The 22,301-nt window shown below is 39.5% G+C and overlaps 1 protein-coding gene across 2 annotated transcripts in view; it reads left to right on the top strand.

Annotated features, from left to right (window-relative positions):
* The window catches only part of APOOL (apolipoprotein O like), a 125,781-nt gene that overhangs the window by 73,371 nt on the left and 30,109 nt on the right, over positions 1-22,301 (top strand). For both annotated transcript variants that reach the window (XM_054721008.1, XM_008157198.3), the window contains 3 exons: positions 2,344-2,448; positions 17,276-17,395; positions 21,374-21,428. In XM_054721008.1, the coding sequence (XP_054576983.1) occupies positions 2,344-2,448; positions 17,276-17,395; positions 21,374-21,428 (280 nt within the window). The remainder of the gene's footprint in view (positions 1-2,343; positions 2,449-17,275; positions 17,396-21,373; positions 21,429-22,301) is intronic.

Here is a 22,301-nt window from a genome sequence, read left to right as displayed (position 1 = left end):
CACTGGGCTGCTAGTATAATATACAGATGATGTATCATAGAATTGTACATTTGAAACCTATATAATTTTTGGAACCAATGTCACTCCCATAATTTTTATTTTAAATAATAAATAAAAATATATATGAAAAGAACAGTCAAGGTGAATGAACCCTGTCCATCTGAGTAGAAAATGTAGCAAAGATACTTAAGGCATTTTTAAAGTATATTATCTTTTTAGCCTACAGTTCAGATAATCAATCCAGACTCTGGAGCACTAGATCATAATTACCAAGTAGTACCTATGAGTTTTTTATAGTATACATTTATTATTATTACATTATGCAAAGTAAGATGATTATACTCTGAGTGTTGAAAAATTTTCAGGTATTAGTGTATGTCAAAAGTGTTTTTATTATATCTAGGGAGTAAGGTCTAATTTGGTGTTTTAGAAATAGTTTATATATGTTATAAGAATTGGCATTGTCCAAATAATCATTTCAGGGCTTTATTACCAAAATTTCCCAAGTACATGGGAGAGCATTGTTGCTAGCATCAGTTTTAATATGCTTTTTATTGACACCTGACATAGATATGGAGTAGAAATCTTGTTATTTGATTAGTAAATACCTACTGGATATAAGAAATAAAAAATGATGTCTTGGGAAGGCAGGCCTAGTTAAATCATTATGTGATACTATATGCATTAGTGGGAGACTTGAAGAGGGAAAAAGTGAACAAATTTTCTCTGATTAGTATTGAGTCTTCATTTTACCCTGTATTTCTGGAATCTCAATCTAAATCAGAGTCCTGCCTAGTTTAAATAGGAAATTAATTAGTTCCTGTAGCTTTCCTTACTCCACTCAGAAAATATTGAAAAATATTTCAGAAATGAAATAAAGGCACTATTAGAGAACATTTAGAAATTTTTGCCCAGGATTTCTTCCAGTTCTGCACAATTACACTTGCATGTATGCCAAAGAGACCTCTTCTCTCTGGATGGTCTTTATTGATTTCAGCAAGTCTCCACTCCCTTCTAAAGAATCAAGATCTTGAAATATTTGTTTCCTGGAAAGCTTTTAATTTGGCCTGTTGAATATGTAGTTTTGGGGAATTACTTTGGTACTTGAATAAACACTGGAACACTTCGTTCTTAGATCCAGTAATTTTCCTGCATTTTAAATTCAAATCAAGTTATATAAAAAACACGGGTCATGTTGGCTTTATACTCTGTGAAACCAGGGGGAAAAAGAATGCATTGGGAATGTTAGGGGAAAGGTATTTGTAATGGAAGGAAACTTTTTAAATTAGTAATGTAAATTTGTATTTCAAGATGTAACCTGATTCACTTAGTGCTTCAAATCACCTTTTCCTTTATTTTTTTCATAATATTTATCAATTTGTTATATTCCACATAATATAGTTATTGTGTTTATTATCTGACTCTGCTCTATGAGAATGTCAGCTGCATGAGAGCAAGGATCTTTGTTTTGTTCACTGATATATCCTAAGCACTGAGACCAGGATCTGGCATACAGTAGTTACTCAGTTAATATTTGTGGACTGAATGAATACCATGATCTATCCCACTTCATCCCTCAAATTTTATATTCATTTCTTCCTGGTAATTATTGTATGTTGCTATATTCCATATGAAGTAGGTAGTTAACTTGTTGTTAAAAATAATACTATATCATCTAGTATGAGAAGAGAATTTTAGGAATTATATCCTCAAAATGTTTGAAGATGTAATTTGTAATGCTTCAGTTTTCAATAAGTTTTAGTGAAACCCATAGTGTTCCACAGATGCCCACAAAATTTATTAAGAAATTGAGGATGGGAAACTTTTCAAGCACCCCTATGTTCATAGCAGCGTTATGTACAATAGCTAAGATCTGGAAACAGCCTAAGTGCCCATCAGTAAATGAGTGGATAAAAAAGTTATAATATATTTACGCAATAGAATACTATGCAGCTATAAAAAAAGAATCTCTTACCCATTGTGACAGCATGGATGGATCTGAAGATTATTATGCTAAGTGAAATAAGCCAGTCAGAGAAAGACAAGTATCACATGATCTCACTTATATGTGGAATCTAATGAACAAAATAGGTCCAGAGACATGGAAGCATGCAACAGACTGACGAATCTTAGAGGGAAGGGGAGAGGGGGTGTGGGAAGAAATTTAACCAAAGAACTTATATGTGTAACCCATGGGCACAGACAATAGTGCAGTGAATGCCTGGAGGGTTGCAGGACCCCAGTGTAGAGGGACAAAGGGCAGAAAATGGGGGACATCTGTAATACTCTCAACAATAAAAATAAATGTTATACATATATATATATTGTGTGTATCTTTCTCAGATGAAAAAACTGACAATCATGCCTGCAGGGCTGATATTTGCATCTATAAGTGTGCATGCAGCCAAAGAAGAGGAATCCAAAAAGCAGCTAATGAAACCAGAGCAGGTAACTTGTGTATAAAGGTTTATGAATTTTTTATAATATAAATATGATAGAATGAATTTTTATTATGTTATTGTTACCCCTACTCATAAAAATGTCTTTGAAATATTTGTTAAACAAGTTTTGTAAGTTAAGAGAAACAGTTATAAGGTGTCTTAAAATAAACACTATTATATTTAACTCAAAACTCTAATATCCTAATTCCAAGGAAAAACAATTGGTGATTTTTCTCAATGAGTAATCAATGAGTAGTACAGGGTCTTAGTACTTTTAAGCTGTCTGGTTTTTCTTCCTTGAAAATGTATACAGGTATTTGGAAGTTTTAGTTTAAGAAACTCATTAAGATCTCATTTTTGAAAGTGACTTTATGTTTTCTAGTTCAGCCTTCTGTATGTTACTAAAATACAATAGGTACCCTAAGTGACCATTTATCTTCTACATGAATATAACTCTGGATTAAGGAACCTAAGGCAATCCATTCAATTTGCTGGCAGCTCTCATTCAATTTGAAGTCCTTCCTTAGGTCAGACAAACCTTTGTCATAATAAGTTCTGCCCAGTTGCCCTGTATCTCTTATATTGGTACCATACAGAAAAATTCTCGTCTCTCTTCCACCAAACAACTACTTTTGCTTCCTGGATAAGTATATTAGTAGCTTTAACCTTTCTTCGTATGTCCATAGCTTTTAGTTCCTTCATTTAAAAATATATGTATATTTTTATTGATTTCAGAGAGGAAGGGAGAATGAAAGAGAGATAGAAACATTAATCATAAGAGAGAATCATTGATTGACTGCCTCCTGCATGCCCCATACTGGGGATTGAACCCACAACGCACACATGTGCCCTGACTGGGAATTAAACCATGACCTGCTGGTTCATAGGTCAATGCTCAATCAGTGAGCCATGCCAGCCAGGCAGTTCCTTCACTCTCTTGATTATTCTCTGCTATACATATTTGGGATGGTTAGCATTTACCTCAGGTGTAAATATTTTGACCACTGCTCGATTAAATCAGACTCTGATTTCTGTTCTAGATAATATATTTATATTGAAGTTTCATAAGATCACATTCACTTTTACATATATTTTTGTTTTTGTCCTCACAATCTCATGTAGAAAATTTAACAAAATTACCTTTGACCATGACATAGTGAATTTGTAGTTCTTAAAATTTATTAAAATTTTTATATGGGCTACTGGTAAGGTATGTCTTTTCCCAAACTGTACTTATGCATATAGACTTTTGGGATTCAGTTGCAGGTATATATACACTGAGTGGCCAGATTATTATGATCTCTGAACGCATAATAATCTGGCCACTAAGTGTATTTGTATCTCAAATGGGTACCAAAAAGTATTCCAGACTTTTGCTGGAGATCAGCCACCTATTTGCCCTGAGCTTTCTATCAGCCAATGCAAAGGGGAAAACTGATCAGGTGCAGGATTTATAGTATTTTTGATATCAAATAAATGAGGTACTCAAGAGAAGTACACTGAGTGGCCAGATTATTATGCATTCAGAGATCATAATAATCTGGCCACTCAGTGTATATGCCTGTTTAACTTTCATCTTGTTGATCTAGTCTATCATATAGGCCTGTTGATATCTAATTGTGGTTACTGATTTGGTCTCCACTTTACTTTTTCCTTTTCCAGCCATAAGTCACCATAAGGTGTCTGTACATACTTAGAAATGTATATTGAATCAGATGGGTCGGAATCTGAATATTGACTCCACCACGCACTATTTGGATAATATTGGACAGAATTCTTATTGGTGTCTCAGATAGTCTGTTGTGTGAATGTACCATTATCAAATGTACAAATTTCATAATTTTTAAAAATTTAGCTTATTTCTAATAATTTGTTTACTGTAATAGTACTTTGTCGAAACATTCTATACATAAAGCTGTATGTGCATCTATAACTATTTCCTTATAGTAAGTTTATAGAAATGGAATTATAGGTCAGAATGCATGAAAATTTCAATACATTGTCAAACTGACATGTATAAAATTTAACAAAAATTACTTTCTGAGCTCCTTTTGCATATGTGTGAGGCACTAGTCTAAGCATCCTATACAATAAAATCCTAACATGCTAAGTGTCCGGTGTCCGGTTGGCTGTTCAACCAATCAAAGTGTAACATGCTAATGATATGCTAAGGCTGCTCAACCACTTGCAATGACGTGCACTGACCACCAGGGGGCAGACAGTCAACCAGTTAACCAGTCGCTATGATGTGCACTGACCACCAGGGGGGCATATGCTCCAACCAGTAAGTTAGCTTGCTGCTGGGGTCCAGCTGATCGGGACTGAGGAAGACAGGCTGAACATGCCCTGGAGCCCTCCCACAGTCCCTCCCCTGGCTGGCCAACCTCCCACATCCCTCTCCTCCCTGGCCCAGATTGTGCACCAGTGGGGTCCCTCTGCCTGGCTTGCACCCTCTCGCAATCCGGGAACCCATGGGGGATGTTGGAGAGCCAGTTTCGGCCCAACGGCAGAACAACCAGTCACTGTGATGTGCAATGACCACCAGGGGACAGACACTCAACGCAGGAGCTGCCCCCTGGTGGTCAGTGTGCTCCCACAGGGGAAACGCTGCTCAGCCAGAAGCCAAGCTCATGGCTGGTGAGTGCAGCGGCTAAGGATGTCTGACTGATGACTTAGGCCCTCTCCCCATGGAGGACATCAGTTGGACATCCCCTGAGGGCTCCCGGAATGTGAGAGGGTGCAGGCCGGGCTTAGAGACCACCCAAGAGCATGAATTTCATGCACCGGACCTCTAGTTGCCCTATATAATAAAAGAGGTAATATGCAAATTGACCGCCACGCCCTCACAAGATGGCTGCCCCCATGTAGTCACCAGATGGCCACCACAAGATTGCCGGCAGGGGAGAGCAGTTGTAGGTGATCAGGCCAGCAGGGGAGGGCAATTAGGGGTAACCAGGCCATCAGGGGAGGGCAGTTAGGGGACAACCGGCTGGCAGGGGAGGGCAGTTGGGGGCAATTGGGCTGGCAGAGGAGGGCAGTTGGGGGCGACCGGGCCGGCAGGGGTGGGCAGTTGGGGGCGACCGGGCCGGCAGGGGAGGGCAGTTAGGGGTAACCAGGCCAGCAGGGGAGGGCAATTAGGGGCAACTGGGCTGGCAGGGGAGGGCAGTTGGGGGCGACTGGGTCGGCAGGGGTGGGCAGTTGAGGGCGACCAGGCCAGCAATGGAGGGCAGTTGGGGGCGATTGGGCCGGCAGGGGAGCAGTTAGGTGTCAATCAGGCTGGCAGTGGAGTGGTTAAGGGGTGATCAGGCTGGCAGGCAGAAGCGGTTAGGGGCAATCATGCAGGCAGGCTGGCGAGCGGTTGGGAGCCAGCAGTCCTGGATTGTGAGAGGGATGTCCGACAGCCGGTTTAGGCGCAATCCCACAGGATCCCGAGGGGTCCCAGATTGGAGAGGGTGCAGGCTGGGCTGAGGAACACCCCTCCCCCCAGGACACGAATTTCTTGCACCAGGCCTCTAGTATTTTAATAATAAATCCATAAACTTTTATTAATTTTTATTTGCAGTCTAGGATAGATTCACTTCCCTACTAGCTTGCTATCTCTCAGTATTCTTTTTCCTTTTTTAGTCTTAGAGAGATGATGTTTTTAAGCCTACCTTGACATTCCAAAATCTAGGTAGGAAAATCAGTAACTAGCTTTTGACCCTAATATCTGCATTTGCATATTTCGGAATTTAAAAATAAATTTGTGTTCTTTACTATATTATGGAATATACAGAATTCCTTGATATTTAGTGTTTTCCCTAGTACATTTTAAATAGAATTTAATGGAATTAATTGTTAAAGTTTGTGATGCTAAGTGCTAAGGACTATCATTCACAAAGTCAGGGCTCATTTCTTGAGGAACTTACAATTTATAAAGGAATGAAAATATGATTTGCATGCAACTTTTCCATGTATTTTTATTGCGTAAAGTGAGTTATGGATCTACTTACATCTAGTTATAATAAAGTCTCTACTAACCAAAACACTGTATGAATGAGGTGTTCTGGTTAATTGATTTTTCTGATAAACTTGTGGCTAATTGAATGTCCTTTTTTAAATTCAATTCTTGTTGTTAAGCATGACTTTAAGAAGTAGAAGTATATCCCTGCCTTATTAAGTACTATCTAGTGAATATAATTGAATACCTCTTTACTAGAAAACTCTGGAGAGCTATGGAGTGACCATTTTAAATCATGAAATTTGCAGTATTCAGATCTGTAAAATGACTGGCAATTGGGCTGTCTGTAGATATGGTCAGCCATCACTGGATATTTCTTTTTTAAAAATTTCTATAATATATGAGTTTTACTCATTTTCTTCTTACTTGCTTATTTTCACCAAAAAATTACAGAGTAGAATATTGATTTTGGAGTTCCAGTTACTTTTGTTAAATTTAGTTTAAATGTGGTTTTATAGCTAACTGAATCTAATTGTAATTTCTAATTGAGTATAAGAAAGTTATATTTATAGAATACATAATGAGATTGTTCTTCCCTCAGTGGAAACAGAATTCTCATAGTAGGATTGAATCTTTTTTTCAGCTTTATGGAGATATATTTGACAAATAAGAATTGTATATATTTAAAGTGTACAATTTGATATTTTCAATCTCTCTCTCTCTCTCTCTCTCTCTCTCTCTCTCTCTCTCTCTCTCACACACACACACACACACACACACACATATATGCATTGTAAAATCATCACCACAATCAAGCTAATTAACATATTTGTCACCTCATATAGTTACCATTGTGTGTGTGTGTGTGTGTGTATTAATACTCAGAGCTACCCTGTTAGCAAATTTCAAGTGTTCAATATAGTATTGTTAACTATAGTCACCATGCTGCACATCATTAGATTTCTGAAACTTATTCTTCTTACATAAGTGTACTCTTTCACGTCCTCATTTTTCTCTCACTCCACCTATGGTAACTAGAGAAGTAAAGAAAAAAGTGCATCAAGACTGGTAGGAGGATTGGAGGTGCGGAGAAGGCTGGTCCAACACCCATGTGTGACATTTTTTAAATTGAGAGGGATATCTCGTCTGCAGAGGACTCCCCTGAGGAGCAAGGGGTCCCAGCCCCATACCAGGCTTTCAGCCCAGGGTTCCAGAACTGGGAAGAGAAATCCCTGTAACTTCAAGCTGTAAAAACCAGCAAGGATTGTCACTGAGTAACACAGTGGCTGCTGGAGACCCAGACAATTACTCTTAAAGGGCTGGTGCATGAATTTACATGGACTCCCTCCCTCTGAGCTCCTGTGCTGTGACAATGGCTTTGGGGGATCCAGGGACATCCAGAGTAGAATTGGATTTTTTGGCATCAGGGAAAGACCTATGCCGAGACCACCCCTGTTGCAGAGCTGACTGGCAATCATATCTGAGTTTCCATCAGCATGGCTCACACTGTTCCCTCCATCCTAGGGATTCCTCCCCATCCAATTTTCAGCCCCACCCAAGTTGTTTGCAGCAGCTTTTCCATATGAATGTCTCAGGTTTCAGATTTTTCTAAAATCTCTCAAACAAGCAGCAGCTGGTGTCACTTGCTGCATATCTATCAATAAGAGGCCCAAGACCTTCACAGCTTGGCCTCGCTGGGGCACTTCCAAACACAACACAAGTAGCAGCCATCTACAGATTGATGTGTAGCTCCTGCCAGGTGGCCCCAGGAAGTGGCTGACTTTGTACCTCCTGGGAGGCTCCAGAGCTAATGCTACTGGTGGACAGCTTCAGACCACACCAGATTACAAGTCTACACATCTACAAGTGACACACTCAAGGGTCAGTCTCAGTGAGCTCAAAAGCCCCACTGAAGCAAGTCCTGCTCCATAGGGGTGTCTCCTGCACAGCAGCTCTTCCACTGTAGTTGCAGCCAGTCTTCACAGCAAATTGGCCTGGAGGTTAATCCCTCCCAGTGATGCCAATAGCAATTAAGGCTCAACTAAAACAACACTGTACACACGGCCCACACAGGGATGCACATAGAGTGCCCAGCTTAGGTGACTGGGGAGGCTGAGCCACTGGGCCCTATAGGACACCTAGTATACAAGACCACTCTGCCAATTCCAGGAGACATAGCAGCTCTACTTAATACAGAGAAACAAACACAGGGAAGCAGCCAAAATGCAGAGACAAAGAAACATGTCACAAATGAAAGAATAGAAGAAATCTCCAGAAAAAAAGAACTAAATAAAATGGAAGCAAGCAAACTACTAGATACAGAGTTCAAAACAATGGTTATAAGGTTGCTCAAAGATCTTAATGAGACCTTCAAGGGACTTAGTGAGATTTTCAAGGATCTTAATTAGAATTTCGAGAACCTTAGTAAGAACATCAAAGACATGAAAAAGGACCAGTCAGAAATTAAGCATACACTAGCTGAGAAAAATAACAATTTACAGAGATTCAACAGTAGAGTAGAGGATTCCGTGAATCAAATCAACAATTTGGAATATGAGGAAACAAAAAACACCCAATCAGAAGAGCAAAAAGAAAAAAAGAATCTAAAAATATGAAGATAGTGTAAGGAGGCTCTGGGGCAACTTCAAGCATTGTGGGGTGCATTTGCATTATGGAACTGCCAGAAGGAGAAGACAGAGAGCAAGATATTGAAAACCTATTTGAAGAAATAATGACAGATAACTTTCCCTACCTTGTGAAAGAAATAGACATAAAAGTCCAGGAAGTACAGAGAGTCCCAAACAATATGAACCCAAAGAGGCCCACACTAAGATATTTCATAATTAAAATGCCAACGGTTAAAGGCAAAGAGAGAATCCTAAAAGCAGCAAAAGAAAAGCAGTTAGTTAATTACAAGGGAGTGGCAAGAAATATTCAGAGTGATATATAACAAGGACCTACAAACAAGATTACTCTACCCACAATGCTATCATTTAAAATTGAAGGTCAAAAAAAAAATAAAATAAAATAAAATTGAAGGTCAGATAAAGAGCTTCACAGATAAGAAAAGGCTAAAGACTTCATCATCACCAAACCAGTATTACATGAAATGTTGAAGGGTATTCTTTTTTTAAAGTATATTTTTATTGATTTCAGAGAAGAAGGGAGAGGAAGAGGGAGATAGAAGCATCAATGATGAGAGAGAATCTCTGATTGGCTGCCTCCTGCACACTTCCTACTGGGGATTGAGCCCCCAACCTGGGCATGTGCCCTTGACCCGAATTGAACCCAGGACCTTTCAGTCTTCAGGCCAGTGCTCCATCCACTAAGCCAAACCAGCTAGGGTGAAGGTTATTCTTTAAGGAGGAGGAGGAGAGTGTGGAGGAGAAAAGATAAAAATATAAACAATTAAATGGCAATAAATACATATCTACCAACAACTCAATCTAAAAATAAAAAAGAAATATAATGAACAAAATAAACTGATGAATAAAATAGAACCAGAGGCATGGAAACATGAACAGACTGGTGAATCTCAGAGGGAAGGTGGTAGGTTGTTGGGAAGAGTTTAACCAAAGAATTGACATCCATACATGCATTATTTAGGATGGTGAAGGCCTGTTGCGGGACAATAACCAGGTGGAGGGGGCAATGTGGGGAAAAATAGGGGGCATTGGTAATACTCTGAATAATAAAGACTTTTTAAAAAAGACATAAGGTACCTGAATGGATAAGAAAGCAAGACTTACATATATGGTGCCTACTAGAAACCCACCTCAGAACTTATGTTACACACAGTCTACAAATAAAGGGATATAAAAAGATATTTTGCGTAAATGGAAAGGAAAATAAAGCTGGGATAGCAATACTTATACCAGACAAAATTGACTTTACATTAAAGGCTATAGTAACAAAGGACACAAAATAATGATAAAAAGGAACAGTCCAACAAGAAGATATAACACTTGTAAACATTTGTGCACCCACATAGGAACACCTAAATATGTAAAGCAAATGTTGATGGATATAAGGGGAGAGATTGACAGTAATGGAGTCATAGTAGGCGATTTTTACATCCCATTGACATTAATAGGTCTTCCAAACAGAAAATCAACAAGGAAACAGTGGTCTTAAATGACACACTAGATCCAATGATTTTAACTGATACCATTTTATATTTAACCTCAAAGCTACAGAATATACATTCTTTTCAAGGGCATATGTAACATTTTCTAGGATAGACCACATGTTAGGACACAAAACAAGTCTCAGTACATTTAAGAAGAGTGAAATCATATCAAGCATTTTCTCTGACTATAATGGTATAAAAGTAGAAATCAATCACAAGAAAAAAACCAAAAAACTGAAAAACATCCAGAAATATGGAGGCTAAATAACATTTTACTAAACAATGAATGGGTTAACAATGAGATCAAGGAAGAAATCAAAAGACAACTTGAAACAAATGAAAATGAGAACACAACAACTGAAAATCTGTGGGACACAGTGAAAGCAGCTCTAAGAGGGAAATTCATAGCATTACTGGCCTATCTATCTCAAGGAATAAGAAAAATCTCAAGTAAAAAAATCTAGCTGTACACTTAAAGGAACTTCAAAAAGAACCACAAACAAAGCCGAAATTGAGTAGAAGGAAAGAAATTACAATGATCAGAGGGGAAAGAAACAAAAAAAGAGTCTAAAAAATCAGTACAAAAGATTAATGAAACCACGAGTTGCTACTTGGAAAAGATAAACAAGATTGATAAACCTTAAACAGATTCATCAAGAAAAATGGGATAGGACCCAAATAAATAAAATCAGAAACAAAACCAAAGAAATACAAAAGATTGTAAGAAAATATAATAAACAACAATATTACCAAAATATTGGACAATCTGGGCGAAATAGATAAATTCCTGGAAACATACAATCTTCCAAAACTGAATCAGGAAAAATCAGAGAATCTGAATAGAGAGATTACAACTAATAAAATTAAAGCAGTAATAAAAAAACAAACACACAACTCCCAACAAACAAAAGTATTGGACTGGATGGCCTCACAAGTGAACTTTACCAAACATTCAAAGAACTAACACCTATCCTCCTCAAACTATTCCAAAAAATTCAAGAGCAGGGAACACTCCCAAGCTTATTTTATGAGACCAGCCTTATCCTAATCTAAAAACAGATAAAGATACTACAAAGAAAGAAAATTAGAGGCCATTATCTTTAAAATAGATGCTAAGATCCTCAACAAAATAGTAGCAAACCAGATCCAGAAATGCATTTAAAAAATCATATACCATGATCAAGTGGGATTTATTCTGAGGATGCAAGGTTGGTACAATATATGCAAATCAATAAACATGATAACCACCACATAAACAAAATGAAAGATAAAAATCACATGATCATATGAGTAGATTCAGAAAAAGCATTTTATAAAATTCAGCACCCTTTTATAATAAAAACTCTCAGCAAAGTGAGAATAGAGGAACCTCAACATAATCTAATCTAATAATAGACAAATATGCAAATTGACCACACCTTCGCTACACCTAAGCCACGCCCATCAACCAATCAGGACGAGTATGCAAATCACCCCAACAAAGATGGCAGCTAATTTGCATATCAAGACAGCATTGAAAGAAGCCAAGAGCTGCAGAAGGGAGTAAAGCTTCGAAGAAGCAAGCAAGCCGGGTGGGTGGGGGGGGGGAGGGGAGGAGAAGGGAGGAGCGAAGTCAGGGCCGGGGGTGAAGGGAAACGCAGGCGGGCTGGCAGAGAAGGCGGGGCAGGCGACAAGGGAGGAACGGAGGCAGGGTAGAATGCAGCAGGAAATCCTATTGCAGGATTTTTCCTGCAATGGGAACGCTAGTAAAGGCCATATATGACAAATCCACAACAAACATATTCAACTAGAGGCCCGGTGCACAAGATTCGTGCACGGGTGGGGTCCCTAGGCCTGGCAGGCAATCAGAGCCGATCAGGGCCCAAAGGACCTGGTGGGGTCAGGAGAGGAGGTGACAGTGGCCGGGATGGCTGCGGAAAGAACAGATGCTGATGCTGCCCTCGGTGCCCCATCACCCCACGGTTCCCCGCCTCCCCCACTCCTTCCCTCAGTGCTGGCTGGGGGGCCAATGGGGGAAGGGCCAGGGAAGGTTTCGATCCCCAGTTTGGAATGTGCAGGAGGCAGGCAGTCAATGATTCTCTATCATCATTGATGTTTCTATCTCTATTTCCCTCTCTGAAATCAATCAAATATATACTTATTAAAATGCAAGGTTTTTAGAGGAAGAAAGGTAGGGCAAGGGAGCTATTGACAGGGGGGCATTTGAGATCTTTCTTGCTCACATTTCAAATAGGATAACATAAGGTGGTCCTCAGGGGGTGACAGGTGAGGAGTGGCAGTGGATGGAGCAGGGCACTGCAGGCTGAGGAATGGGCTGTAATGACTGGGAAGGTCTGTGACAGTGACACAGAGTGTGTGTTGGGGCCATCGCTGGGATCATTCATTCCCAAAAGGTTTTGATTCTGGATAGGAGGAGAAACATGGAGATCAGCAGCCCTTTCTTAGCCTAGAAGGTGACGTGGGTGGCAGGAGCAGGCTGCCCTCCTTCCCTACAAATGTAAACATGCAGTGTAACTGCACATGGATATTAGTCACACGGCCAAATCAATGCCCACCCAGCACTGGTGGCTGTGTCCTGCCACTCTCTGGCTGTGCTGCGGCGCTATTGGCTGGGGAGTGGGTCACAAAGCCTCGCCCCCAAGTGCATGTAGTATAGGAGGGGGCAGGCAGGAAGCTAGAAGCTGGAAGTTGGAGCTAAGGTGGCCCAGCAGTGCTGCATCTGCCATGGAGCTGGACGGGGAGTAGCTGTCAGTGCGACCAGCTTTGGAGTTGGAGGTGCTGTGCTTCCTGCACGTGACCGGTGAGTCCCTGCAAGCCCATGACGTGCCAGCTGGGCCAGGTGGGGCCTGGGGAGGCCTTTCCCTCCTAGAGCTGTTCTTCCCACAGTGGCAGCGTCAGTCGCTTTTTTTTTTTCCAATTTAGTTTTTTTATTGGAAAGCAAGCTCTGGGCTTGTGATTCCTGGGACCCCTGGGTCATAGTATGTGCCTCCAGGCCTCATTGCACCCCCTCCCCCTCCTCCTGCATTGAGCGTCTGGGCCCTGGTGGTCAGTGTGCATCATAGTGACTGGTCCACCGGTCGTTCTGGTCATTAGGCCATTATGGTCACTGGGCTTTTATTATATAGGATGGGCAAAAACTACAAGTGTTTCCCTTAAGATTGGGAAGAAGACAGGAATGTTCACTTTCACCAGTCTTATTCAACATAGTACTGGAAGTCCTAGCCACAGCAATCAGAAAAAGAGGAAAAATGAAAGATATTTAAATGGGAAACGAAGAAGTAAAACTGTCATTATCTGCTGATGACATGATACTACATACAGAGAATCCTAAAGATTACTCCAATAAGCCACTATAATTGATAAATGTATTCATTAAAGTAGCAGGATACAAAATAAATATACCAATATCAGTTTCCTTTTCATACACCAATAATGTACTATCAGAAAGAGAAACTAAAAACAATCTCACTCAAAATTGCATTAAAAAATACCTAGGACTGCACTTGGAAATTTATAAGATGTCAGAAAAAGAAATTGAAGAAATTACAAACAAGTGGAAGCATATACAGTTTTCATTGATAGGAAAAATTTGTACACAATTAAAATGTCCATAGTAACCAAAGCAACATTCAGTGCAACACCTATCATGATAACAATAGCATATTTCATGGAAGTAGAACAAATATCCCAAAAATTTATGTGGAACAACAAAATACCCCAAATAGCTATAGCAATCTTGAGAAAGAAGAACAAAGATGGAGGAATCACCCTCCCTAATACCTACATAGCCATTGTAATCAAAACAACATGGTACTGGCATAAAAAGAGACATAGATCAATGGAACAGATTAGAGAGCCCAGAAATGAACCCATGCCTTTATGTCAATTAATATTGGACATAGGAGGCAAAAACATACAATGGGTTAAAAATAGTCTCTTTAATAAATGGTGTTGGGAAAATTGGACAGATACATTTAAAAAAGTGAAAGTAGACCACCTTATTACACCATATACAAGATAAACTGAAAAGGGATTAAAGACTTAAATGTTAGACTCAAAACCATAAAAATATGAGAAGAAAACATAGGCAGCAAAATCTTGGAAATTTCCAGTAGCAATATTTTTGTGATATGTCGTGTTGGGCAAGGAAAACAAAAGAAAAACAAATGGGATTACATCAAATTAAAGCTTTTGCACTGCAAAGAAAATTATCAACAAAACGAAAAGACAACCCACTGAATGGGAGAACATATTCACCATATAGCTGATCAGAAGTTAATATCCAACATTCATAAAAAAAAAAAAAAAAACTTATACAACTAAACACCCCCAAAAAATTCCAACTAAAAAATGGGCAAAGCTTGCCCTGGCCTGTGTAGCTAAATGGTTAGAGTGTTGGCCTATGCACCAAGTGGTCTTGGATTTGATTTTCCCAGTCAATGACACATGTGCCACGTGCAGGTTCAGTGAGCCTGAGGAGGGGCATTGAAGGATTAAAGACAGACTAGAGAATACAGCTGGGACTCGGTAGGACGTTGCTTCTCTGATGGAGAGACAGCGCCACAGCCTGCAAGCCAAGTCTTTATTTTATAGTCAGAGCACACAAAGCAAAACAAGGGAAGTGCTCAACATGTTTACAATGTTCTTGTGAGTTTCACCTTGTTTTGGCAGCACTTGCCGCATCTGTCACATCCCATTAGCTACCTAGGAAGGAGCAAGGGAGGACTATAAGGTCAAGCTTAATTATGCTAGGAGGGCTCTGCCCTCCAAGCTGGGACTTGTTTGTGGCCCTATCACAGGTCAGTCTGAGGTTTAACCCTATAGCTGCTCCCTACAGGCATGTACCTGGGTTGCAGGTTAAATCCCAGCCCTGGTTGGCCACCTGAGGGAGTCAGCTAATCAATGTCTCTTTCACATTGATGTCTCTCTCTCTCTCTCTCTCTCTCTCTCTCTCTCTCTCTCTCTCTCTTTCTCCCTGCTTCCCTCCCTCCTTCCCTCTCTTCTCTCCCTTGTACTCTCTCTAAAAAACAATGGAAAAAATATCCTCAGGTGAGGGTTAACAGACAAAAAGAAATGGGCAAAGCATCTGAATATACACTTCTCCAAAGAGGACATACAGATTGCCAATAATCATAAGAAAAGATGCTCACTGTCTCTAATCATCAGAGAAATACAAATTAAAACCACGATAGTATATCACCTCACACCTGTCAGAATGGCTTTCATCAATAAATCAACAAACAACAGAGTGCTGCATTGTTGGTGGGAATGTAGATTGTTGCAACCACTGTGGAAAGCAGTATGGAATACCTCAAAAAAATAAAAATGGAAGCACCTTATAACCCAGCAATTCCAATTCTGGGAATATACTGGTATACAAAGGAACCTAATACACCAATCAGAAAGAATATATGCACCCCTATGCTTGTAGCAGAATTATTTACAATAACTAAGATCCATAAACAGCCCAAATGTTCATCAGTAGATGAATGGATAAAAAGGGTGTGGTACATTTCCATAATGGAATACTACTTGGCTATAAAAAAGAATATCTTGCCCTGGCCGGCTTGGCTCAGTGGATAGAGCATCGGCCTGCGGACTGGGGGGTCCCGGGTTCGATTCCGGCCAAGGGCACATGCCTGGGTTGCGGGCTCGATCCCCGGTGGGGGGTGTGAAGGAGGCAGCCAGTCAATGATTCTCTCTCATCATTGATGTTTCTGTCTCTCTCTCCTTCTCCCTTCCTCCCTGAAATCCATAAAGAAATATATTTATAAAAAAAAATAATATCTTACCCTTTATGATAGCATGGATGGACCTGGAAATCTTTATGCTAAGTGAAATAAGCTAGTCAGAGAAAGACACGTACCATATGAATTCACTCATGTGGAATCTAATGAACAAAATAAACTAACAAACTAAATAGAAACAGACTCATAGATAAGAGAACAGACTGACAGTTGTCAGAGAGGAGGGGTATTGGGGGCTACATGAAAAAAATTGAAGGGATTAAGGAAGAAAAACACAGACAACAGTATGGTGATTACCAGAGGGAAAGGAGTCTGGTGGGGGAGGCAGAAGGGAATTTAGGGGGGATAAATGATGATAGAAAGAGACTTGACTTGGTGTAGGGAACACACAATCACGTATACAGATCATGTATTGCAGAATTGTACACCTGAAACTATATAGTTTTTTTAACCAACTAGTAGTCCTACACAGGAATCCTTGCACCAGTAGCTCACCAGTAGCTCGCTGCCACCCTCCTGTAGCTCTCCACCCGCTGCCCCACCCTCCTGTAGCTCCCCCCCACTCTCTCCCCCACTCCCCCCTCATAGCTTTCTGCCCTGCCCCCTCCTGTAGCTCTCTGCCTGCTGCCCCGTTCTCATGCTCCCTCCACTCCCCACATCCCCCTCATAGCTTGCTGCCCTGCCCCCTCCTGGAGCTCTCTGCTGCCCGCTTGTAGCTCCCTGCCCTACCCTCCTGCTGATCTGTGATCCCATGATCCAGTCGTTACTAGGTCGGTTGTTACACTTCATGGCATAACAACTGTTTGCATATTACATTTTTTACATCTTTATTATATAGGATGTCACTCTAATAAATTAAATTAAAAATATATAATCAGTATTTTTAGTTGAATTTAGCAGAAATGTTGGTGAAGATTCTTATTCTGCCATACTGTTGGAAAAGTAATTTCAGCTCTTTTATATTTTTGACATGAAGTTTGTTTGTTTATTTATTTATTTATTTTATTTTTGCCTCTAGCTCCCCATATATACTTCACCACCTCTTCAATCTAAATATGTTGAAGAGCAGCCTGGTAATTTACAAATGGGCTTTGCCTCCATCCGCACTACAACTGGTCGTTATATTGGCTGGTGCAAGGTAAGTCTATTCTAATAGTTGTTCAGTATTAGAGGATTTCTTATTTGTATTACATACCAGTTGTTCCAGTTACCCACTGATGTGTAACAAACTACCCCCAAACTTAGTGATTTAAAACAACAACCATTCTACTATGTTTCATTATTTTGTAAATCCGGAATTGGATTGGAGTTCAGACAAGTGATTCTTCTGGTGTTCACAGAGGTCACTTAGTGGTATTCATCAGGTGAATGGCCTAATCTATAGGTCCAAAACAACTTCATTCTCATGTCTGGCAACTTGTCAAAGATGCTAGAGCACTGGGCTCAGCTGGGAATGTTGACTAAAGCACCTACACATGGCCTCTCAGGCAAGGTGGCCAGATAACTTACATGGGCAATTCAGGGCTCCTACAGAAAATGTTACAAGAGGCCCTAGATTGAATTTGCCAAAGTTCTTACTTTTCCTCAGATGTCTAAGAAAATCACTTCTACAGCATTCTAGTGTTAAGTCAAGTCACTAATGTTTTTGAAGGAAAGGGAAAAATGCCACCCCTCAATACAAGTAGCAGCAAATAATTTGTGGCCATATATACCACTACTTCATAGATTAAAGTAGTTCAACAAACACTGATGTCACCTACCATGTACAAAAAATTGGTTAGCCTGTTACATGAAGTTCTGAGATTACTTTTTAATTGCTTCTTATTTGACTAAGCAAAATTTTCACTTGTTTTGTTTAGCTTATAAGACCAATTTGACTACAATGAGCTATGAGGCAAAATATAATTCACCTTATTTTGATACTTAGCCTACAATCAGCAGTACTCAGCAGCAGTGGAGTAAGCTGATACAGTACTGATGTTGCTTTATCATTGGGTCAACATAAGTGTGTTAGCACCAGTGTATGAATTGTCATTGTCATAATTATAATGCTGGTACCATTATTTTTATTATTCTGTAATAGCTACACTAATTTGTTTAAAATCTAGCCACTTGTGAACTTTGTGCTTTTTTGTTTCTAATCCATTTTTAAAAAAAGAAAAATCTAATGATCTGATTGAAATACCAAATCTGTGAACTCTAGGTATTCTAGATATTTAAAACATCCAATGAATATATGGTATTATTTTTTTAATTTCCTGTCAAGTAATTCTAATGGTACTGCTGTACTGAACACTCTTAATAGTTTAATCTCAGAGTGAAATATCTTAACTAATGGATCTGAATCATGCCATCAACTAGATGATTCATATTTTAGTCTCCTGAGACCTAATTTTCCATAGTGTCTCAAAGTTGTTTTTTCAGTGAGGTAAATTGTTCAGTGTGATACTTAAATTGCTATTTAACTATCATCTAATTTGAGACTGAAAGAACTTTATATTCTGTTAATATGCTGAAACAATTAAGTTGAAGAAGGTCACTTTTGAATGTATTTCATCTTCAATGTAAATAATGTTTCCTCTCTAATTTTCCTCTAAAAATGTAATATGTTCTTTAAAAATTAATTCTGACTCAAATTACATTCTGCATTAAACTTTGAATCATGTAGGGCAAATTCAATTTCTACTCCTACTCCTTGATGTTATTTTGAAACTTAGATAACAGTGATCCCCAGTGGTAAAAGTGAATTTCTAAACCTAGCTAAGGAAAATTTTCTAAAAGAAGTTAATAGTTTGTTTCTTCAACAGTTATATGATTTCCCAGTCACCTGGTCAATAAGTATAATATGAAGGTGAAATTTTCTCAAGAGGCAGTCCCTAAAGAGAAGTAGTTTGGTGGCAATTAGGGTCTATGTTGGTTTGTACAGCTTGAAACCATAGTGAACAGAATGAACCTGTGCATCTCTGAGCACCATGACAATATCTGAAGCAAAGTTATTAAAATCAAGATATCTCAAAAGCAATGTTATTCATTTTCCACCTAATATACTCTTTTCCATTTTATTTGCTTTGAAAATCTCTCTTGTTGTTTTTATCCCATGGTTTGACAGCAGCTATTTTAGAGAAGGAGAACATATATTTAGATTGTGTTTTTTGGTTTCTTCAATGGAGTACATCTTGTCTATGTGGAATTACTATGAAAAAGTCATTTCATGCCTTATTTTTCTTCTGCTGTAATTGAGATAGTACCTATCACTTAATAAATGTGTATAATAATATTTCTTGCATCAAAATAAATTAGTTGGAAATAGGTAAAATGAAAAATTTGGTGTAAAGCTTTAATCCTTCCATGGGTTAATTAATCTTGATTTGTAGATAATTTATGTTGCTATTGCTATTTAAAAACAAGATGGAGGCTAGCCTCTGTAGGATGATTTCTATCCTGAGATAAATGTCTTTAGTTTTTTTTTCTCATTCTAATGCACACTTTTAAAAAAGGAGATGAAGTACTTTTCTTTAGGCTTTATGTTGTTGCTGCCTGGGACCCCTCGGAGGATGTCCAACTGCCAGCAGTCACACATCCCTCTCACAATCCAAGAATGCTGGCTCCCAAACGCTCGCCTGCCTGCCTGCCTGATTGCCCCTAACCACTTCTGCCTGCCAGCCTGATCACCCCCTAACCGAGTGGTCAGCAAACTCTTTAATCAACAGAGCCAAATATCAACAGTATAACGATTGAAATTTCTTTTGAGAGCCAAATTTTTTAAACTTAAACTTCGTCTAACGCCACTTCATCAAAATAGTCTCACCCAGGCTGTGGTATTTTGTGGAAGAGCCACACTCAAGGGGCCAAAGAGCCGCATGTGGCTCGCGAGCTGCAGTTTGCCGACCATGGCCCTAACCGCTCTCCTGCCAGCCTGATCGATGCCTAACTGCTCCCCTGCCAGCCCGATCACCCCCAACTGCCCTCCCCTGCCAGCCTGATCTCGCCCCCAACTGCCCTCCCCTGCCAGCCTGATCTCGCCCCCAACTGCCCTCCCCTGCTGGCCCGATCTCACCCCCAATTGCCCTCCCCTGCTGGCCCGATCTCACCCCCAATTGCCCTCCCCTGCCGGCCTGATCTCGCCCCCAACTTCCCTCCCCTGCTGGACTTATGGCCCCCACCTGCCCTCCCCTACTGGCCTGGTCTCCCCCAACTGCCCTCCCCTGCCGACCTGGTTGCCCCCAACTGTGTTCCCCTGCCGGCCTGATCTCGCCCCCAATTGCCCTCCTCTGCCAGCCAATTTGGTTCCGATTGGTCAGTTTCTATATCAGTCAGCATCAAAAGCTCTGCCTCCTAGGCAGCCATTGGCTCCTCACAGTTGACCCAGATTTGGTTCTGATTGGTCAGTATCTATGCCAGTCAGCATCTCTGGGCCTATCAACAGGGCCTGATCAGAAAGGCAGGGCTTGATCAGCAGCCCTGGTGGAGGCCTGGAGAAAAATGGAGGCATGGCTGCTGACCAGGCCTGGAAAGAAAGAGAGAGGCAAGTGCTGATCAACAGCTGCCACAGAGGCTATGGTTCAGACCCTGCTTCTCTCTTCAGGCCTCTCTCCGGGCCTGATTTGCAGCCCCTTCAGCAGTCAGTGCTGGGTCGCCATGGCAACCCAGTGCTGACTGCAGGAGTGACTTCCAGTTGGTTGAGCCTCCCGGTCATTGTGGATGTGACAGACACAGGGTTTTTATATATTAGGATATTTCTTCTAAGCTTAAATATACCTCTCTTTATGCTTTATTTAAATTCCATTCAATTTTCTGGGCTATTATAAAATCAGATGACAACTATTTGTATTTCTGCAATAAGTTTTGTCTGAGCTGTTCTGATTATTTTATAGGCAATACTTATTTAATATGAGGAAAATAGTAAACAAGAATTATCCATGTTAAATAAAAAAGAAAGAAATCAAGAGAAGCCAAGTTCAACAAATATCCTCATAGTGAATAAATAGGGCAGTTTGATTTAGATTTGGGTGCAATGCTGTCAACATTTTAATAAAATATCTGTGATGTCATTTGTTTGATCTAATTGTCAACATTTTCAAAAATTCTGATATCCTTTTTTCTCCTTTTTGCTTAGGGTGTTTATGTCTTTGTGAAAAATGGGATAATGGATACAGTTCAATTTGGAAAAGGTAGGTGAATAAATCACTTGTAATTAGGAATGTTCTATTGTCTTTTTAACTTGCAACGTTAAAATGTGAAAAAATAAACATAGTATGTTATCCATTATCACGTTTTAACAACTGTAAAGATACTCTGCACAGCAGTTTATAATAATAATACCAAAACAATACTATCTACAATTTATTTGGCCATTATTATATGCTAGGTCACTATTATAAGCATTTTACATAGTTTAACTAATTTACTTTTTGTAGCAACTTTGTGACTTGGTATTTTAAATATTCTCCTTTTGCAGATGAGGAAACTGGGTTTTAGAAAGATTAAGTAGGTTACCAAGACCACATAATTAGTAAGTGGCAGCATCTGAACTCAAACTGTCAAACTGTCTGTTTTATATTATATACTCATAAAGCATAAATTAGAAACATGTCTCCATTGCTATCAGTTACTTTTAATAAGTGCTACTTGCTGTTAAAATACATAGTATTTTGCTATTGATTATTAGGAAACACTATACCAATCAGTCACACCCTATAATATTTGTGCTAATGTGTTTGAGTCTTTAGTTTGATAATGGTGTTTGGCATCAGATGTAGGTTCTTAATATATTTTACCTAAGCCAGTTGTCAAAATAAATGTATAGAGGAAACAAAGATCAGGGTAAAATCTTAAAAGTCTCTATGATATTGATATTGATATTGATGACCAGTATATGTATTATCATTTTTTATATATGTTGTGGGAATTAATTCCAAATTATATTCTCATCAATCTTGAAGAAGATCATTAAATAACTGATTGCCATTAAATAATTAACAATGATAGAAGAGTGTGGACTGCATAGAACCAATACAATTCAAATGTATAAAAAGCCAAGAAAT

Source organism: Eptesicus fuscus, chromosome 1 (assembly GCF_027574615.1).
Source record: "Eptesicus fuscus isolate TK198812 chromosome 1, DD_ASM_mEF_20220401, whole genome shotgun sequence".
NCBI lineage: Eukaryota > Metazoa > Chordata > Mammalia > Chiroptera > Vespertilionidae > Eptesicus > Eptesicus fuscus.
This window is presented reverse-complemented; position numbering and strand designations above follow the sequence as displayed.